The 16,757-nt window shown below is 42.5% G+C and overlaps 1 protein-coding gene across 3 annotated transcripts in view; it reads left to right on the top strand.

Moving 5' to 3' along the window:
• Nucleotides 1–3,821: 3,821 nt before the first annotated feature.
• Nucleotides 3,822–16,757, top strand: part of DHX35 (DEAH-box helicase 35) — a 48,810-nt gene continuing 35,874 nt past the window's right edge. For 2 of the 3 annotated variants that reach the window (XM_073309743.1, XM_073309742.1), the window contains exons 1-5: nucleotides 3,822–3,905; nucleotides 6,233–6,366; nucleotides 6,762–6,854; nucleotides 10,478–10,555; nucleotides 16,600–16,704. In XM_073309743.1, the coding sequence (XP_073165844.1) occupies nucleotides 3,866–3,905; nucleotides 6,233–6,366; nucleotides 6,762–6,854; nucleotides 10,478–10,555; nucleotides 16,600–16,704 (450 nt within the window). In that variant the 5' untranslated portion in view covers nucleotides 3,822–3,865. The remainder of the gene's footprint in view (nucleotides 3,906–6,232; nucleotides 6,367–6,761; nucleotides 6,855–10,477; nucleotides 10,556–16,599; nucleotides 16,705–16,757) is intronic. The other variant, XM_073309744.1, reaches the window with a different exon arrangement.

Genomic DNA, 16,757 nt, shown 5'->3' with positions numbered 1-16,757 from the left:
TTTTGCACATTATTTTAAATGTACACTATCCTTTTTGTTTTGTAATAAAGTATAGATAAGGTTGCAAAAAGATTTTTTATAATCTTTTTTAGATATTAATTTCTCTAGAATACTTTTTTTTCCCCCTACACTGAAGCTTTCCCTATTCGCTTTTGCAGAACCAAATGAAGGCCTATTTCGTTATATCATTGTACATTCACCATACCTGGCCTGACAGACACAGGAGCTGTTGCTTTCAGCCTACTCCTGAATTTTATGAGAGGTTTTGAAACGCAAGGAAGAATTCCCCCCTTCCCCCCTCACTGCACACATTTCCCCAAAAATCAAAAAAGCTCACCTTAACCTAGGCCAGGCAAATCATCTATGCAAAAAAAAAAAAAAAATCAAATATCCTGCCATTTTAAGGTCTTCATACAAATTCAAAGCTCTCATTTAAAACAAATCTAATCTTTTCTGTTGCAAAAATAGTGATTTCAACATATATTCTTGCCCTGTGGTCTCATTAATCCAGCCTTGTAGAAAGTTCTCTTCACTCAAACAATGGCAGCTGCAGTAAAGTAGGAACATACTCTTAACCCACTTCATTCATTGAGGCCTTGATTCAGCAGAGCATTCAGGCATGGGTGTGAGTGCTTCACTGAGTCTGGGCCTGAGGTGTGAATATCTAAACCTAACTGAAGAGTTATGTATGTTATTAAGCATAGCAATTAAAAACAAAAAATACACAAAACTGGGGGCAACCCTATAATTGTTGCATTAAGGCTGTTTTAATTCAGGAAAAAATTAATATTCTAGATTTACATTAATTTGCACTTCATATAGCCTGTTATACATTATAAACAAGAAAAAGTCTGTTATGTGCAATAAAGATAACATAATTAATCTTCTGCATTTATTGTAACTGAAACTTAATTTGCCTAATCTAAGAACATTCAGTGTCCATGATGTTTTTTTTTTATCCTTGTGTGCTAGTATCCTAAGTATGGGTTTGTCCTTTGCTATGATATGTATCTCTTCAATGCAATAATCCTCTTAATGCCACTTTTGTGATGTGTGCAGAATGTTCCTGTCAGGCTAACTTACTCTTTCAGAATTTGTAAGTGTCTTGCATATTTGTGTGTTCAAAATTGATGGTGGACTTTTCTCTTGAATGAGCTTTTTCTCCTCTTTTATGCAAAGGATTCTAAGTTTACTGTAACAGTGTTTCCTGTATGGGCTATTGTTGCTGTGACTGGAAAAAAAGCAATATTTATATAATAACTGTGGGAGATCTTTTGTATTATTTGTAATTTCAAAATGTATCCAAATAGCTAGGATTTTAAGATTACATCTCTTATTACAATCAAGGACATAATTTTTCTCTAAAAGAATTTGCCAAACAACCATCGGATTATAATAAAAATTAATTGAAAGACCATATTAACCAGGTAAGGTATAAACATATCACTTACGATTAATTACAACAGTCATAGTGCTGCTCTGTCACATTATTTATGTACACGAAAAAGAGTGCTAGAGATTAAGAAGCAAGTGAAATGTGGCTGGGGATTTTGTGGTTCTGTGAGTTTTTCACCCTCTTTGTCAAAGATTTAATAAAGCATCAGGGTAATTGAACTTAATTGTCTGGTGATTCTTTTCCCAAACCATCAGCTGCCTGGTATAAAGTGCAATGACTTTGGTGCATATATCCTTGTGGTAGGGAAGAAACTTGACTTGGTTGTAATGAATATAAGCGGGATTCCTTATTGAAGCTGTTGGACAAAGATCCTGTGGCTCTCCTTAGGTCGAGCCACCACCTCAAATCCAGCCTGTGCTGCCTTGTCTTATCGTAGAGCAGAGGTTCTCAAACTTAATTGCACCACACCCCCCTCTGACAAAGCCCAAGCCTGACCACCCTGGGTGGAGGGGGGCAAAGCCGAAGCTCAAGGGCTTCAGCCCCAGGCAGGGAGCCTGTAACCTGAGCCCCGCTGCCCATGGCTTCAGTCCCTGGGCTTCAGTCCCGGGTGGTGGGACTTGGGCTTCGGCCCTGGGCCCCAGCAAATCTAAGCCAACCCTGGCAACCCCATTAAAATGGAGTCACAACCCACTTTGGGGTCCTGACCTACAGTTTGAGAACCGCTGTGATAGAGGGTTTTCTTAAGGCTTGGCTAGGACTAATGAGTCATGCAAGGGATTATGGCTTGCATCATACTTTTGTTTGTTTTTTTCTTCTGTGAATTTAAGGAAACTTTTCACAAGTCAAGCTTTGGGCACGTGCCTTAAACTGGGCCTTGAGCAGCCCTATCCAGCCTGTTGTGCTTCGGTTTCTCCTGTGCTGGTGTTGCCTAAAGTTACATCCGGTCTGTTTGCCAGTCACTGGATGTAGCTTCCAATGCTGTCCATAATACAAATGCTCACAGCAGCAGCCACCAGTTTGCTCTTGCTTCCCTGCCTTTTTACCTTGCACTGCTGAATTCATTTTTAAGACCTAACAGATGAGATCGAACATAAGGAACAATGTTGACTATTAGTTTTGACTAGAAAAATGATCAAATTTAGGTAGGGCTTAGCTAACATATGGTAGCTAAGGTGAATCTAAACTCAATCTCTTTTCCTAGTTGGCCAGGTGAAGTGAAATCTTGCACTCGGTGCGGTGGCATTTTCAACGCTTGTCCGCAATGTGATAACTTTTGAATGTTGCATTTGATCAACTCCAAAATTTCAGGGACTGTTGCAGGTATCAGTGGGCAGAACCCTATTGCTTTGGATGAAAATAAAAAAAAAAAACAGCAGGGAGAAATGGGGGGTGCACAGATCATCTGGTTAGCAGATTAAGCAACTTCAACCACTGACTGTGTCTATAGATCAAATAACCAGCTGAAGGCAGCCTTCCAGCATAGCAATACCCCAATCTCAGCTCTGCTGCTGTTCCTAGTACAGTTTAAATATACTGACACACTGAATTACTTATCTCCCAGAGAGAAAGAAAAAGAATGGGTTGGAGGTGGGGGGCTGGAGCGTACATACACAGTACTTGGCATGGGCAGGGATTCCTGGCATGGGGGCCCATGGAACCGCAAGGGAAGGGGGAATGAGGGATACAGAATCACTAGCAGGAGGAGGAAGAATGAAGAACTCGGATATGGGATGTGGAACACACAGCCCCTGGCACGGAGGGCACACAGAGATCCTGCATAGGAGGGATGGGGAATAGGGAGGCACACTAAGCCCTTGCCATGGTGAGGAAGGCGGAACGGTGAGCATGAGGAGAATGCGGACACAGTGCCCTATGCCTGGGGGCTGGGGAAACTACGAGTATACAGAGCTGCTGGTGTGGGAGAAAGATAGGGGGGACAGACAGAGACGCTGGCTAGAAGGGAAGGGGGACATGGAGACCCTGGCATGAGGGAAGGGATGAAGGGGTTGAAGAGAGTCTCTACAACAGAGCGGGAGGGGAGGATGGCACACACAGAACTTGTGGCTGGGACGAGAGAAATGCAAGGACCCTCGAGTGTGCGCAAAGTGCTCAGCCTAGGGAAACAACAAAGTGCGCAACCCTCTAGTTATGAGTGTCATGATGCATGGCATTGTTCTTAAAGCTCCAGCTCCTAGGAGCAAATTCTTAGGTGTGAATATGAGATATGGCTAGGCTCCTCCCTGTGCGCCCATCCCCCTAGCCTCTGGGCGCTTCCTCTGGTGGAGGAGGGAGGTGCCTGGGGCACAATAGGGCCCTCGGCTTCCCTACGACTCGTGGCGGGGAGGCTGCCTGGGAAGGGACCTACGCCATAGCAACAGCCGGCCAATCACACAGCTTATCACATGACGCACAGCCCCTCCCCTTGCGGTGGGCGGGGGCGTCACTTCCGTTTTGACCTTTCACCCCAAGATGGCGGCGCCCGTAGGACCGATGAAGTTTTGGAAACCGGGTGAGGGGCGAACGGGCCCGGGAGGGAGGGGGCCACTGGGGAGCAAAGGCCGGGCATCGGCACTGCTGGTGCTAGTCCCCTCTGCTCCCCTTCACCGGGCGGGAGGCTCCTGGGCCTCCCCTCGTCCCATCCCCTCTTGGCGCTGCCCGGAGCGGGGCTGGGGCAAAGCTGGTCGTTTCTTACCCTTCCCCACCACAGTGACTAGGAGCTGGTGATTTAATGGTCTGTAATTTCCCCCCCCCTTCCCGCAGAGTCTGAGGGGGGCATTTAAGTTCCCCTTGACCTGGCTGGGTTACAGTCCGGGCGCCCCCAACAGCGGAGCTGCCTATCTCCCTGCTACTGCCTGGCCCCTGGTCAGCAGAGATGCTGAGGGCTGATGGGTCACGAGCTCTGCTCGTGCAGCTGAGGGTGGGCCCTGGGCTGCAGGGTAAAGGCACATCGGCCCGGCTGCATTGAGGGGGCGGGAAGCTTGTGCTCGTGCTCCTGCTCCTGCTGCATGGGTTGAAACTCCCCTGTGGATAAATAGGGGTGTGGGTCTTCAGGGAATCTCAAACAGGCATCTTTCACCAGCACTAAATTCATGTATACCTCTAAAATAAAATAGAATTAGTCATCTTGTAAGCAGGGGACTCCCAACCTTAACTATAGTAGAGCTCAGGTTTCAGAGTAACAGCCGTGTTAGTCTGTATTCGCAAAAAGAAAAGGAGTACTTGTGGCACCTTAGAGACTAACCAATTTATTTGAGCATGAGCTTTCGTGAGCTACAGCTCACTTCATCGGATGCATGCTGTGGAAACTGTAGCAGACTTTATATATACACAGAGAATATGAAAAAATACCTCCTCCCACCCCACTGTCCAGCTGGTAATAATAATAATAATAGCAGAGCTGCAGCTCCTCTATAATAAAAGCAAAGCAGAGAGCAAATCTAACTGAAAGAATTATACTATCTTGTGCTTATGCTCTATGTTTTGGTGTGAGGATCTGAAAACAATTTACTATCACCCAGAGGCTCCAGTAATGCATTTGCCTGAAGCAGCAATCAGTTCATGGAAGAGCCAGAATTTATATTGATTGATAGTAGAGAGAGAGAGAGGCAGAAACATTTTGAATTTAAGTAGTCAGTTTCCTGGGATATACTGAAGTCTCCTGTGTGTCCCAGGTCCCCTGTAGCATGGTCACTGTACAAATGCATGGGAATATGCAGTCCATACACTGAAGATTAATGAAAAATTTATACATTGCTGTAAAATTAATCTAAAAAATGAGGGAGTCTCCCTCCAAGTGGTTTAGCCTTGGCAAGTTGAATTGGTTACCTGATTTAAATAAATTATCTGTCGGGTAGGTCCAGGAGCGTGGTAACAGAAAACACATGGGTGATCAGAGGAATTATTCCTTGTCTTTCTGTTGGCATCCAAATGTTATATGATACTGCTGTTTAAAGCTATGTCTATAATGGGGATTAAATTCTTATTGGAACCATTTTTAACTCTTCTTTAAACTCGTCTATGTTAATACAAAATATAAACAGTTTGTTTGTTGAATGTGGATGGGACCTGTCTGTTTTAAAGCAGAATTGAGCAAATATCGTTTAAATCCTTCTGTGGACATGGCCAATAATGTGCAACACAGATCCTACAAAATGAGAGACATCTCAACTGAATAGCAGAGGAGAAAACTGCAGAAGATGCATTACCTTAATGAGAAAATCCCCCCCATGATTGAGCATTTCCAGCTGTCATGAGTTTCCCAGTTACATGTACTGGGAATAAACAGATTTATGAGCTCAATTTAGTGAGTGGCATGGCTCATAAGTAAGTAGGGTTAAAAGTACACATTAGAATTAATCTCAATCAAAAATGTTCCATTGGGAGACTTATTCTAGTATGGTGTGTTGATTAAATTGATTCTTATTGCCTGTTGCTGGTTTTAAATGACTAGAGGCATTCCTGGGAAAAACAGTGAGAAATACAGTATGTCAAAAACCTTTCTTTAAAGTGGAAGAAAAGGAAAAAGAGAGGTGCCAAAAGTTAAGGCTTTTGTACATTTCTCATGAAGTTTTAAAAATTTTCTTTGAGAGACACAGATACATTGTGGCATGTTAGGAGACTTTAAAAAATAGAGATTTACATTTAATTTGGAACAAGTTCCTGTTTATTAAGCATTAACTACATATGTTTATGATTATTATGTTAGAGATGCTTAACAGCACATGTTAGAAGGCAGACAGATTCCTTTTCCTAAAGAACTTATTTGTCTGAGTTAGACTAAGATATACTGTGCAAATTTCTGTCATCCTCCTATTAAAATTGTCTCATGTCATGTAGGCACGGAAGGTCCTGGTGTCAGCATCACAGAAGAGAGGCAGAGTGCTGCTGAAAGTACAGGTGTTTCTGTCATCTATAATCCCTATGCATCTCTTTCAATTGAACAGCAGAGACAAAAGTTACCAGTGTTTAAGGTATGAAAGGACTTTTTGATATGCTGAATCTCATGCCTGCTGTGTTTCTTTTATAAATTGTTTCTGATCCTCTCTCTTAAAAATCACTTTACAACATGAAAGTGATGTAATGGAAGTCACCATTCTAATATTTGTTGAACTTTATTCTTTGTGTTTAATAGATGTTGGCAAAAGTGAATCTGCTCTTTTTTATTACAACCTTTATGTGAACTTATGTTGTGCACTGCATTGATGGATTTTAATGAATTGTTTAGCTTTCTCACATCAAGCTCTAAACATAATTCATACCTTATACTGAGTGTATGTGTATATGTGCATTGCTCTTTGCAGAAATGTATTGAAAATTCTGTTCTACAGATTTGTTCTCCTAACTTGAGTATGTTCCACCCTTCCAGCTTAGAAACCACATCCTTTATCTGGTGGAGAACTATCAGACGCTGGTGATTGTTGGAGAAACAGGATGTGGAAAAACTACTCAGATTCCACAAGTGAGTGTGCATGTGACATAGCAAAATTGTATTCTTCCAGGAGATCTTGCGTAGGATGACAGCCAACTCTTGGGAGCAGTGTAGAGACCTTATGGGGCAAGGGTGATACCTTAGGCCCAGTCCTAATATTGCAATGCACTGAGGTATGAGAAAGCCTTATACCTTGTCTCTCTCTTGCTATCAGCCAACAGGTTCTGGCATTGCAACAGCATAAAATCCTTCTGCCACATAACTTATTGGCCTATGTAACAAAGGACCATACTCAAGAATCAAATTTGGGTCCACGATTCCCACTGCAAAAAGCTCCTGCTCAACTAGGAGGTCAACTTTTCTTAAAATTATTACTCCTTCAGAATTCTTTTAAATTCATCACCATTTGTAAAGTGTGTTTTTTTAAAAAAAGAAAAGAAAAAATTTCAATCAGGATCTTTCTAATTCTTTGTTCAAACAGTGACCATCTTTATTTCCTGTGCTTCGTTGCCAGAAAATTCTAACATGATGGGAGAAACATATTGCATATTTGTATGGCACCTTTTCATATTCTATTAAAATATTGGTCATCTTCGAGTGCTTGCACATGTCCATTCCACATTAGGTGTGTGCATTTCTCGAGTACAGTATGTGGAAATTTTTCTGTCAGTGGTGCCTGTCAGGTCCACTCTAGCACGCTCTGGTGCTGCGTGCTCATGGCGGAGGTATAAAGGGAACGGCCAACTCCACACCCCCCTCAGTTCTTTCTTACCACCTGTGATCAGAGGACAGGTGGAACTGCTCTTCTTACTACAACAAGCTGTATGCAGTGGTCTTCATTTTTCATCTATTTCCCCTGTTTCTTTCTTCACTACTTATTTATTTTTTTGTTTGGACTGTAAATAGCTTTTGTACATAGTTTAGTTGGAGCTTCTTGCTTGTTAGCGGATTTTCATCTGCCCCTGGTGCCAAGGCATGCCTCGGTCACCAGGCTTCAAGCCCTGCACCAAGCCTATGCCTTTGAGCAACCTGCATGCCAGTTGCTTAAAGTGCTTGGTTGAGGCTCATGTCCAGGGCCATTATAACTGCTGGGATTTCAGTCCTTGTACGAAGAAGAACTGGGAGGCCAGATTGAAATTCCTATTGATGGAAGAGGCACTCAGACCCTCTTTGGAGCCAAGCCAGTCAGACTCGGCACTGAGTATTTCAGCGTCGGTGCAGAGTGCTCCTTCCACCATGAGGGACTCTCGGTACCGTTCCCTGTCCCCGGTGCCAAGAAAGAAACATAAGAAGCAGCTGGCCAAGACGGGGCATTCCCTGATTCAGAAAAAGGCCAAACATGAGGAGCGCAGTGGAGTGCGACCTGAGTCAGGTCACTGCCTTGCCTCCTCTCCATGTGGGGTACCATTGATTCTATCCTGTTTGCAGGCTCTGTTGAGTTCAGTACCGGATAAGCCGGTGCCAGAGGGACAGCAAGGCTCTGGCGTGATCGCGGTGTTGACCACACTGGAAGCATTCATGGCAGGCAGATACTTGCTGGTGCTATTGGCACTGCCGTTGACGGCAGAGCAAGAGCCGGTGTAGGTGGGCAGTATGGAGCATGTCATCTCAAACTGCCGCTCGGTACCTGACCCCTTGGTAGCATCTGGGGGAAACTGTCCCTGCTATCCTCGATGCGGGCCTCCCCGCCTCGGCACTAATCTCTGGAACCGATGAGTACTGCACCGCTATGGTCCCCAGAGGAAGGCTCATCGTCTGAGTTGGAAGTGGGGTCGGATACCCAACAGATGGGTCACTGTCGGTACCCTCCTGGTCAGCCCAATGCGGTGATAGACCTGGCGCAGGGGTATATCCAAGTGCTTGGCCCAGTGGGCTCTGGCCTGTGTTGATGCAATGGCCATTTTGGAACCCTTGGTGTTTTCTCCTGATTTCAGGGGCACATTCCAGATGCTTATATTCGGTAGCCTCGGAGAGAAGGGCTCCTCTATCCCATCGCACAGCACCCGACCTAGACTCTGATCCTGGTACTGATCCATAGGACCTAGACCTGCGGGACACAGTCAGTGCAGAAGGAGAAGAGGAGGGCCCCTGCCAGTGCAGTCTTCCTCCTCCTCCCTGGACAAGGCGGTGTCAGGGGCGGGCATGTCACCCCCGACTCGGACGACTTCAAAGCTCATCAGGAGCTGATGAAGAGGTGGTCTTGAACTTAGGGCTGCATGTGGAGGTAGTCATAGAATCCTTCCACAGCCTTGTCAACATTCTTGGCTGCGCTGTGGCTGTCTATAGTGGCTGCCTCTCAATTAGGCCATCATGTGACCAGTTAAAGCCTTGTGGGAGACAGGGAATGCATGCCCTAAGGCGAAGGACTCAGAGACCTATTTGGTAGAAAGGTTTATTCTACAGGAGGTTTAAAGCTCTGCATATCCAACTAACAGGCATTATTAGGGAGATACAATTTTAATGTCTGGGACTCCATGTCAAGGTTCAGAGACTTGCTTCCCCAGGAGTCCAGGCAGCACTTCTCTGCACTGGTGGAAGAATGGAAGTTGATAGCCAGGGCCTCTCTGCAGGCTGCTCTGGACACAGCAGACTTGGTAGCTAGATCCATGGCCTCAATTGTGGCTGTGTGCAGCTGTTCTTGGCTGCAGTCCTCAGGTCTGCCAATGGAGGTCCAGCAGTCTCTCCTGGACCTTCCGTTTGAAAGGACCTCGCTCTTCTCAGGGCAGACAGATGCAAAGCTCCATGGACTGAAGGACTCCAGAGCTACCCTCAAGTCCCTCAGCCTCTATACCCCAGTGCCTTCGAGGAAGCATTTCAGGCCTCAGCAGAACACCTGTTTCTAAGCTCCACCATCCCTCCATCACCTGCAAAAGAAACAAAGCAGGCTCAGGCAACTGCCCTCATATACCTCAGCATCTGTACCCGCCCCACCCAGATACTTGGGGGGCTCTAAAAACTTTTGACAGGACATCTGAGGGGATGCGGGGTCGGCCGGTCCCTTTATACTGGCGCCATGAGCAAGCGGCACTAGAGGGTGCTAGAGCCGACCCAATGGGTACCACTGAGGGAAAAGTTTTCAGCAACTGTGCTTGAGGCACACACACACCTAACGTGAAATGGGCATGTGCAACACATCCGAAGTACAACAGTTACAGAAACTTAGTAGCTTTTTTTTTGTGGTGAGTATTACTAAAAAAAAAAAAATCAATATTTGCCAAATATATAAAATTAGCTCTTCTTGCCAGACTACATAGCTACAAAACTAGTGAGGTATATTAACTGCTTCAGCATGAATACTTGACTAATGCTATTCGGACATTTTTCCTGAGACAGGACAACTAAATGAGGGGCAGGAAAGGAATCAGTAAGAGGAAATACTTTACAGCTGTGAATCTTCTCTCATCTGAATATCTTAAAATGCTTCCTAAATGCTAATGTACCTGTCAGGTAGGGGTAGTAGTAGTGTACCTATTTTATAGAGGGGTCAACTAATGCACAAAATCTTTGTGTTTTACCTGCGGTGTCACAGAGAGTCGATGTCAGAACCAGGAATAAATCTTAGAAGCCCTGATATCCAGTACTGTGCTTTAACTGCTGGGTACATTGTGTCATGTATGACAAATGCATTCCCTGTCTTCAATGTTTGTTTGCAGTATCTAGCAGAAGCTGGCTGGACAGCTGAAGGGAGAGTAGTTGGAGTGACACAGCCTCGCAGGGTTGCTGCTGTTTCAGTGAGTTCCTTTCTTTTTTGCTATAAAAATTAACGTTGTTGCAGCTTCAAGTTTAAATGATTCTTCTACTGATTTCTCCTTAGGCAGAATTTACAAAAGTTCTAAATACAGTGTCAGAGCTGGCCCTACCACAGAGAATTTTTACTAATCCACATATTGGTTCAGGTTAATTTAATAGCAATTTCCTTTTAATGGATGTATTGATTCAGTTTGTATCAGGTTATATAACTGAACACTAGTTTTCATTTGTCTGCATCACTAAACTAGTAGAGAGACAAGGTGGGTGAGGTAATATCTTTTATTGGATCAACTTCTGTTACCCTTCTCTGTACTTTGTCCAGTTCCACTATATCCTTTTTGAGATGGGGTGACCAGAACTGGGTACAGTATTCAAGATGTGGACATACTGTGGGTTTATATAGTGGCATTATGATATTTTCTGTCTTATTATCTGTCCCTTTCCTAATGGTTCCTAACATTATTAGACTTTTTATCCTTTAGTGACTTGTCTTTCTTGGATTCTTTCATTCTCTCTTGTATGAACTGGTTGCCCTCACTGCTAGTTTTGTAGCATCCCCTTTCTCTGTACCACATAGAACTGTATGTACCTCAGTCATGTTCCCTTCTTGAGGTCCTCTTTTCTAATGACTATAAACCTAATTTTCGCAAAATCTCAACATATGAGACATTTTGTTTTGTTGCTCTTTTCCGTGTCATTTCATTCAATATCCTTCCTGTAGCAAGGTCCCCGTTACTCAATATGGGCTCTTCCTGTCTTTAATAATGCTTCCATGATCATTTCCACTGAGTTGTGCTCTTTTCTTCTGATATGCCCCTTGTTCTTTTCTTAACTGCTGCCAGACATTGTGTTTCTGTCCACTGCAGCATTCTCCCCTCAGCAACAATTGTTTTCTTCTTCTGTGTTTTGCAGCTTCTGACCATTTCATACACAGACCTCCTTGCTAGTCTATATCCTGTCCTAATTTCTTTACATTACATTAAGTGCCACCTGTCAACCTGTATCTATGGTAATGTGCTGTCTTAGAAAAATAAATGCTCGATGGATTCCTGTTGCCTTTTCATACTGTATTAGATCATTTATCTATCTAGTCCAGCATCCTGCCTCCAGCAGTGACCTGAGTCTAGTGCTTCTAAAAGAGAGATTCTCGCCTTCATCTTTTCTCTCCCAACCCCCATCTAATATGCCTAACTGACTGTGTAATTCTGTACTTGACAGACTTTGTATATTGTAAAGATTTATGTTAAATTATAGTCTATGTTCTCAATGGTACCTTTGCTTTTACCCCCTTTCCTCTTAAGCTTCAGAGACTGAGATTGCTTGATTATACTTTAGCATATTGCCACAGTGGGGTCTCAACCTGGGAACACCCTTGAAATTTCTCCTGATTGCCTGGCCATTTGAGGGGGCTCGGAGGCAGGGCTGGTGTTATTTATTACCTTGACTAATTGAAACCAATTTTTTTTTTAAGAAGACTCTTCATCTGCTCTCCTCACTAGAGGATAGACATTGCCAGAGGGAAAAGAGGAAGTTGCAGAACTATAAAGGGGAAATAATTTAGAAACTTTAGGACTCCATTTGAATTAGCTTTACATTGTCAGCCCTGGTTATCTGCTTGAATGCTTGGTTTGAGAGAGGAAGGGAGCTGAGAAGATCCCAGCAGAAATAATGGGTTCATGAAGACAGGTTTCAGAGTAACAGCCGTGTTAGTCTGTATTCGCAAAAAGAAAAGGAGTACTTGTGGCACCTTAGAGACTAACCAATTTATTTGAGCATAAGCTTTCGTGAGCTCACGAAAGCTTATGCTCAAATAAATTGGTTAGTCTCTAAGATGCCACAAGTACTCCTTTTCTTTTTGGGTTCATGAAGGAATTCATGGAAGAGAAAATGGGCCATTGAGAAAAATGCATTTTTATGTGCAGGGCAGAGACAAATGTACACGTGTGGAGATTATTTTTAAAGCCTGTCAAAACAATGTAAAGAGTGTAATTCAAATGACTGTTAAAAACAATGTAGTTTTGACCAAATTAATAGGATTAAAATGCACATTGTTTAGTTTTTCATGAAAAGTAGGTGTTGGACAGCAGATCTCTGGGTTCAGAAAACCATTAATGTAGAATAGGATCTGATTAATCAAGATTTGAGCTTTCATCCCTAGGCTGTTGGTTCAAAACTGGCCCAAGTTGGCTGTGTTCCATAGTCATTGCTGTCTGATAGTCATTCAGTGACACATGAGAAATATTTAGTCAGTTCAGTTACTGTGTGTCACTATCACAGAACCGCCATCAAAACTAGTTGATACACAGTCTCAGAAGAGAGGCCAGTATTGGAAAGACCATGAAGACAGAGCTACCCTTTCCGCTAGCGGTCCTCCCAGTTGTGTCATATTGGCAAAACAATAGTGGGTTAGCTTGAATTACTTCTGCCTGTTCTCTATCTGTCTGGTGGGTAGAAGATTCTATACTCAGATTATTATTTTTTTTTAAAGCAACATTGTCATAAGAAAGCAGTCAGTGCTGGGTCGGTTGAGGGACAGATAGGAATAATTGATGATTTATTTAATTATAATACTAAACATATTTGCTTAGATCTCGCCTTCCGTTTTGTGTCACTTGTATTGTTGGCTTCTGATCCTGCAATTGATAATGGGCAGCAGGCTGCTGTGCCCGTATGGACCTGTGAGGGCATAGCAGTCTGCCTGCGTACTCTCAGTTTTCAGACAGGGAGCTTAGACTGCAAGTTCTCTTAGGTAGGGATTGTTTGTTTCTAGGTGTGTGTACAATACATAGCACAAAGGTGCCTCAGTTCTAATTTAAAGATTTTATTTTAAAAGCTTTTATAAAACATAAGACCAATAGAAATGTATTGAGAGTTTATATAAAATTCCAATGCAAGCGGTTTTTAATTAAACATTCCCTTGCAATGTTTGAAATACAAGTATTACAGTGCTAAGGACCTGCAGGTGAAACTGAGTGTGAATTGGGTAGAAATGATTTTTTTTCATTGTCCAAGCTGAGAGAAATGCAAAAAGTGTATAAATAAGTAAATTGGATTTTTGTTAACATTTCTGTGCCTGAAAGAGAATTCAGAGCAGGAGGGTAATATTCTTGTCTATTTTGGTGTAAATCAATCTCTGGTATTCTGTCAACTTTTCTTTTTCCTCTTGATGAAAGGAAAGGTTCAAGTCTGCACAAAGACATAATATGGGTCTTAAGTCAACTTACAATTGTGATAGTTTCTATTAACTTTATTTTTGCTTCTTGTAGCAGGCTAATTTTCTTGTGCCATCATAGCTGTCTTCCATCTTCTTTATTAAACACAACAGTTAGGGTTTCTCCAAGCAACTTGCTAAAGACTATGGCAGAAATTTTATTCTTAGTTACACTGGGTGAAACACCCTCAAGATTGAGCCTTAAATGTTGAAAAATGCCGTTTTAAACTGCACATCTCGTGTTTGTTACTAAATATCTGCACATTGCAAGAAAGATGGGACATTTTAAGTTTGAACCTTACATGAATGTCTTCAGTCTTCATCAATAGAAGATGAGGTATCAAAAATGAGCACTCCAGTCCTTCCCTTGATTTTTGGGCCAGTTTAGATCACCCATTGATTAAAATAGTAGTTTTACAGCAGAACCTTCCCACCTTCCCTACGTACATAAACACACTCATGTGCACATGTGCTCGCGCTCTCGCTCTCTCTCTCTCAAGATTGCTGGCAACCGCCATGAATTTTTTTGAAATTGGCATGTTATAAATATGGTATAAATTGGAAATACCCATTAAATGTGTGAAGACTTTTATAATAATTATTACTGCAGAACATTGACTGAAAACATGAAAAAAATGTTGACAAACCTCATGTCCATATTTACCAGTGTTGATCATGTGGAGAAAAGAGAGGCTGGTTGAGCAGCCATGAATGTTGCCACAAACAATAAATTACAGATATCTTTCCATTTACCCCAATAGGAAATTCAGCTAAAGCTGATATTTCCAATGTTATAATGTTATATGGATTCATGCACAGTCTATTGAAATAACCTTTAAAAATTCAGTTTCAAATATTCAAGCATGTTTTCTTTTGTTAATGGAGGTTGTTTCCTTCCATTCTTTAGTGTCTTTATTTTGAATTTGATAGTGAAAGCTGTAATCTCAGAATTACCAGAGAAAGATTGTGTTTTGATTAGCAGTGCAGTTACCAAAATGCATAGGCCTGGTAATCAAACCCTAGATTTCTGACTCCCCTTTCCCTGTTCTTCCCACTAGAAGTGTCAAATTACTCTTTATAAACATATAGCTAAGGGTAGCATAAAATCCCTCCTTTACCTGTAAGGGGGTAAGAAGCTCAAATAACCTGGTTGGCACCTGACCAAAAGGACCAATAAGGAAAGAAGATACTTTCAAATCTGGGGAGGACAGGAGGGAGGGTTTTTTTGTGCTCTCTTTGTTGTGCTTTTTCAGGACAGAGAGAGGGACCAGGCAGGAAAAAAACCTCTCCTAAAACCCTACCTGAAATAAGCATCTAAGATTACAAAGATTGTAAGTAAAGCAAGGAAATGCGTTGGATTATCTTTTGTTTTAGCTTGTGAATTTTCCCTATGCTAAGAGGGAGGTTTATTCCTGTTTTTGGAATTCTGAAGTTGAGCCTAGAGGGGAATCCTCTGTGTTTAAAATCTTTTTATTACCCTGTAAAATTACCTTCCATCTGATTTTACAGAGGTGCTTCTTTTACCTCCAAGTGGCCCTTTTCCCTGGATGTTTGTCTAAATCACTTGGTGGTGGCAGCAATACCATCCAAGGACAAAGAAAGGATTTGTGCCTGGGGGAAGTTTTAACCTAAGCTAGTAGAAATAAACTTAGGGAGTCTTTCATGCAGGTCCCCACATCTGTACCCCAGAGTTCAGAGTGGGGAGGGAACCCTGACATGGTGGCAGCGCGGTGGGATCATTTTGAACCAGAAGCACAGACATCAGGATATTAAAAGGACGACTTCTTTTTTTTTTACTTTTAGGCTTGAAAACCAGGGAGGATTTTTTTTTTAAAGGACACTTTTTTTAAAAAAACTGAGAGCAGCTGGAGGTTTTCTCTGCCTGAGGGCAGAGTAGTTAAGTTTCTGCAAGAAAATTCAAAAGCTAAAACAAAAGATAATCTAACGCATTTCCTTGCTTTGCTTGCATTTTTTGTAATCTTAGATGCTTATTTCAGGTAGGATTTTAGGAGATGCTTTTTCCCTACCTGGTCCCTCTTTCTGTCCCGAGACAACACAACAAAGAGAGCACAAAACAAAACCTCCCCCACCCCAGATTTAAAAGTATCTTCTTTCCTTATTGGTCCTTTTGGTCAGGTGCCAACCAGGTTATTTGAACTTCTTAACCCCTTACAGGTAAAGGAGGGATTTTATAATACCCTTAGTTGTATGTTTATGACATACTCAAACTAAAATAATCTAATAGAATCTTTTATGTGCCCTTTCTGCTGCAGGGTGGTTCAGGAAGCCTCTGCCTCCAACCTTTGGCAGCCGGCTGTGTGCGTTTGTGACTCTGTCCTTCCCTCAGCTTTCTGTCTGTTTTGAGGGGCAGTCTCTTTCCCATGTTTTCCGTTTGAGTTCTCCATCACAGAAGATAGCTCCATAGCTTTCTCAAGCAAAAGCAGAGTGAAACTGATCTGTTTGTTGTTGGTTTCACTGTTATCTACAAGTAAAGTGACCATATATCCTGGTTTTTTTTCATCTGATGTTCTAATAATTTATTTTGGAAAAACTGAAATGTCCTGGGTTTTTTTTATTTATTTAATTAATCCTAATGTTTTCTTAAAGTAACTACACAATGTTAGTTCAGGACATATTGCTATACAGAGTAGAATTTGAGTCCAGTGGAATCAGTGCAAACAACATTATTTTCACCGCCCCCCCTCCACCCACCCGCCACCCCCGACTCCCAAACAAGGATATGAAAAGGAAATCTGTTGTAAACCATCTCCATTGTACCGTCTCTGTTGCATTGAAAGACCTCTCTTCTCTTAGGTTGCAGGCCGAGTGGCTGAAGAAAGGGGCGCAGTGCTGGGTCACGAAGTTGGATATTGTATTCGATTTGATGACTGCACGGACCCACAGGCTACAAGAATTAAGGTGAAATTTAAGCAGAGTGCCAGTATCCTGAAATGGTTAGCCGAAGCTCTCAA

Source organism: Lepidochelys kempii, chromosome 13 (genome assembly GCF_965140265.1).
Source record: "Lepidochelys kempii isolate rLepKem1 chromosome 13, rLepKem1.hap2, whole genome shotgun sequence".
NCBI classification, from domain to species: domain Eukaryota; kingdom Metazoa; phylum Chordata; order Testudines; family Cheloniidae; genus Lepidochelys; species Lepidochelys kempii.
This window is presented reverse-complemented; position numbering and strand designations above follow the sequence as displayed.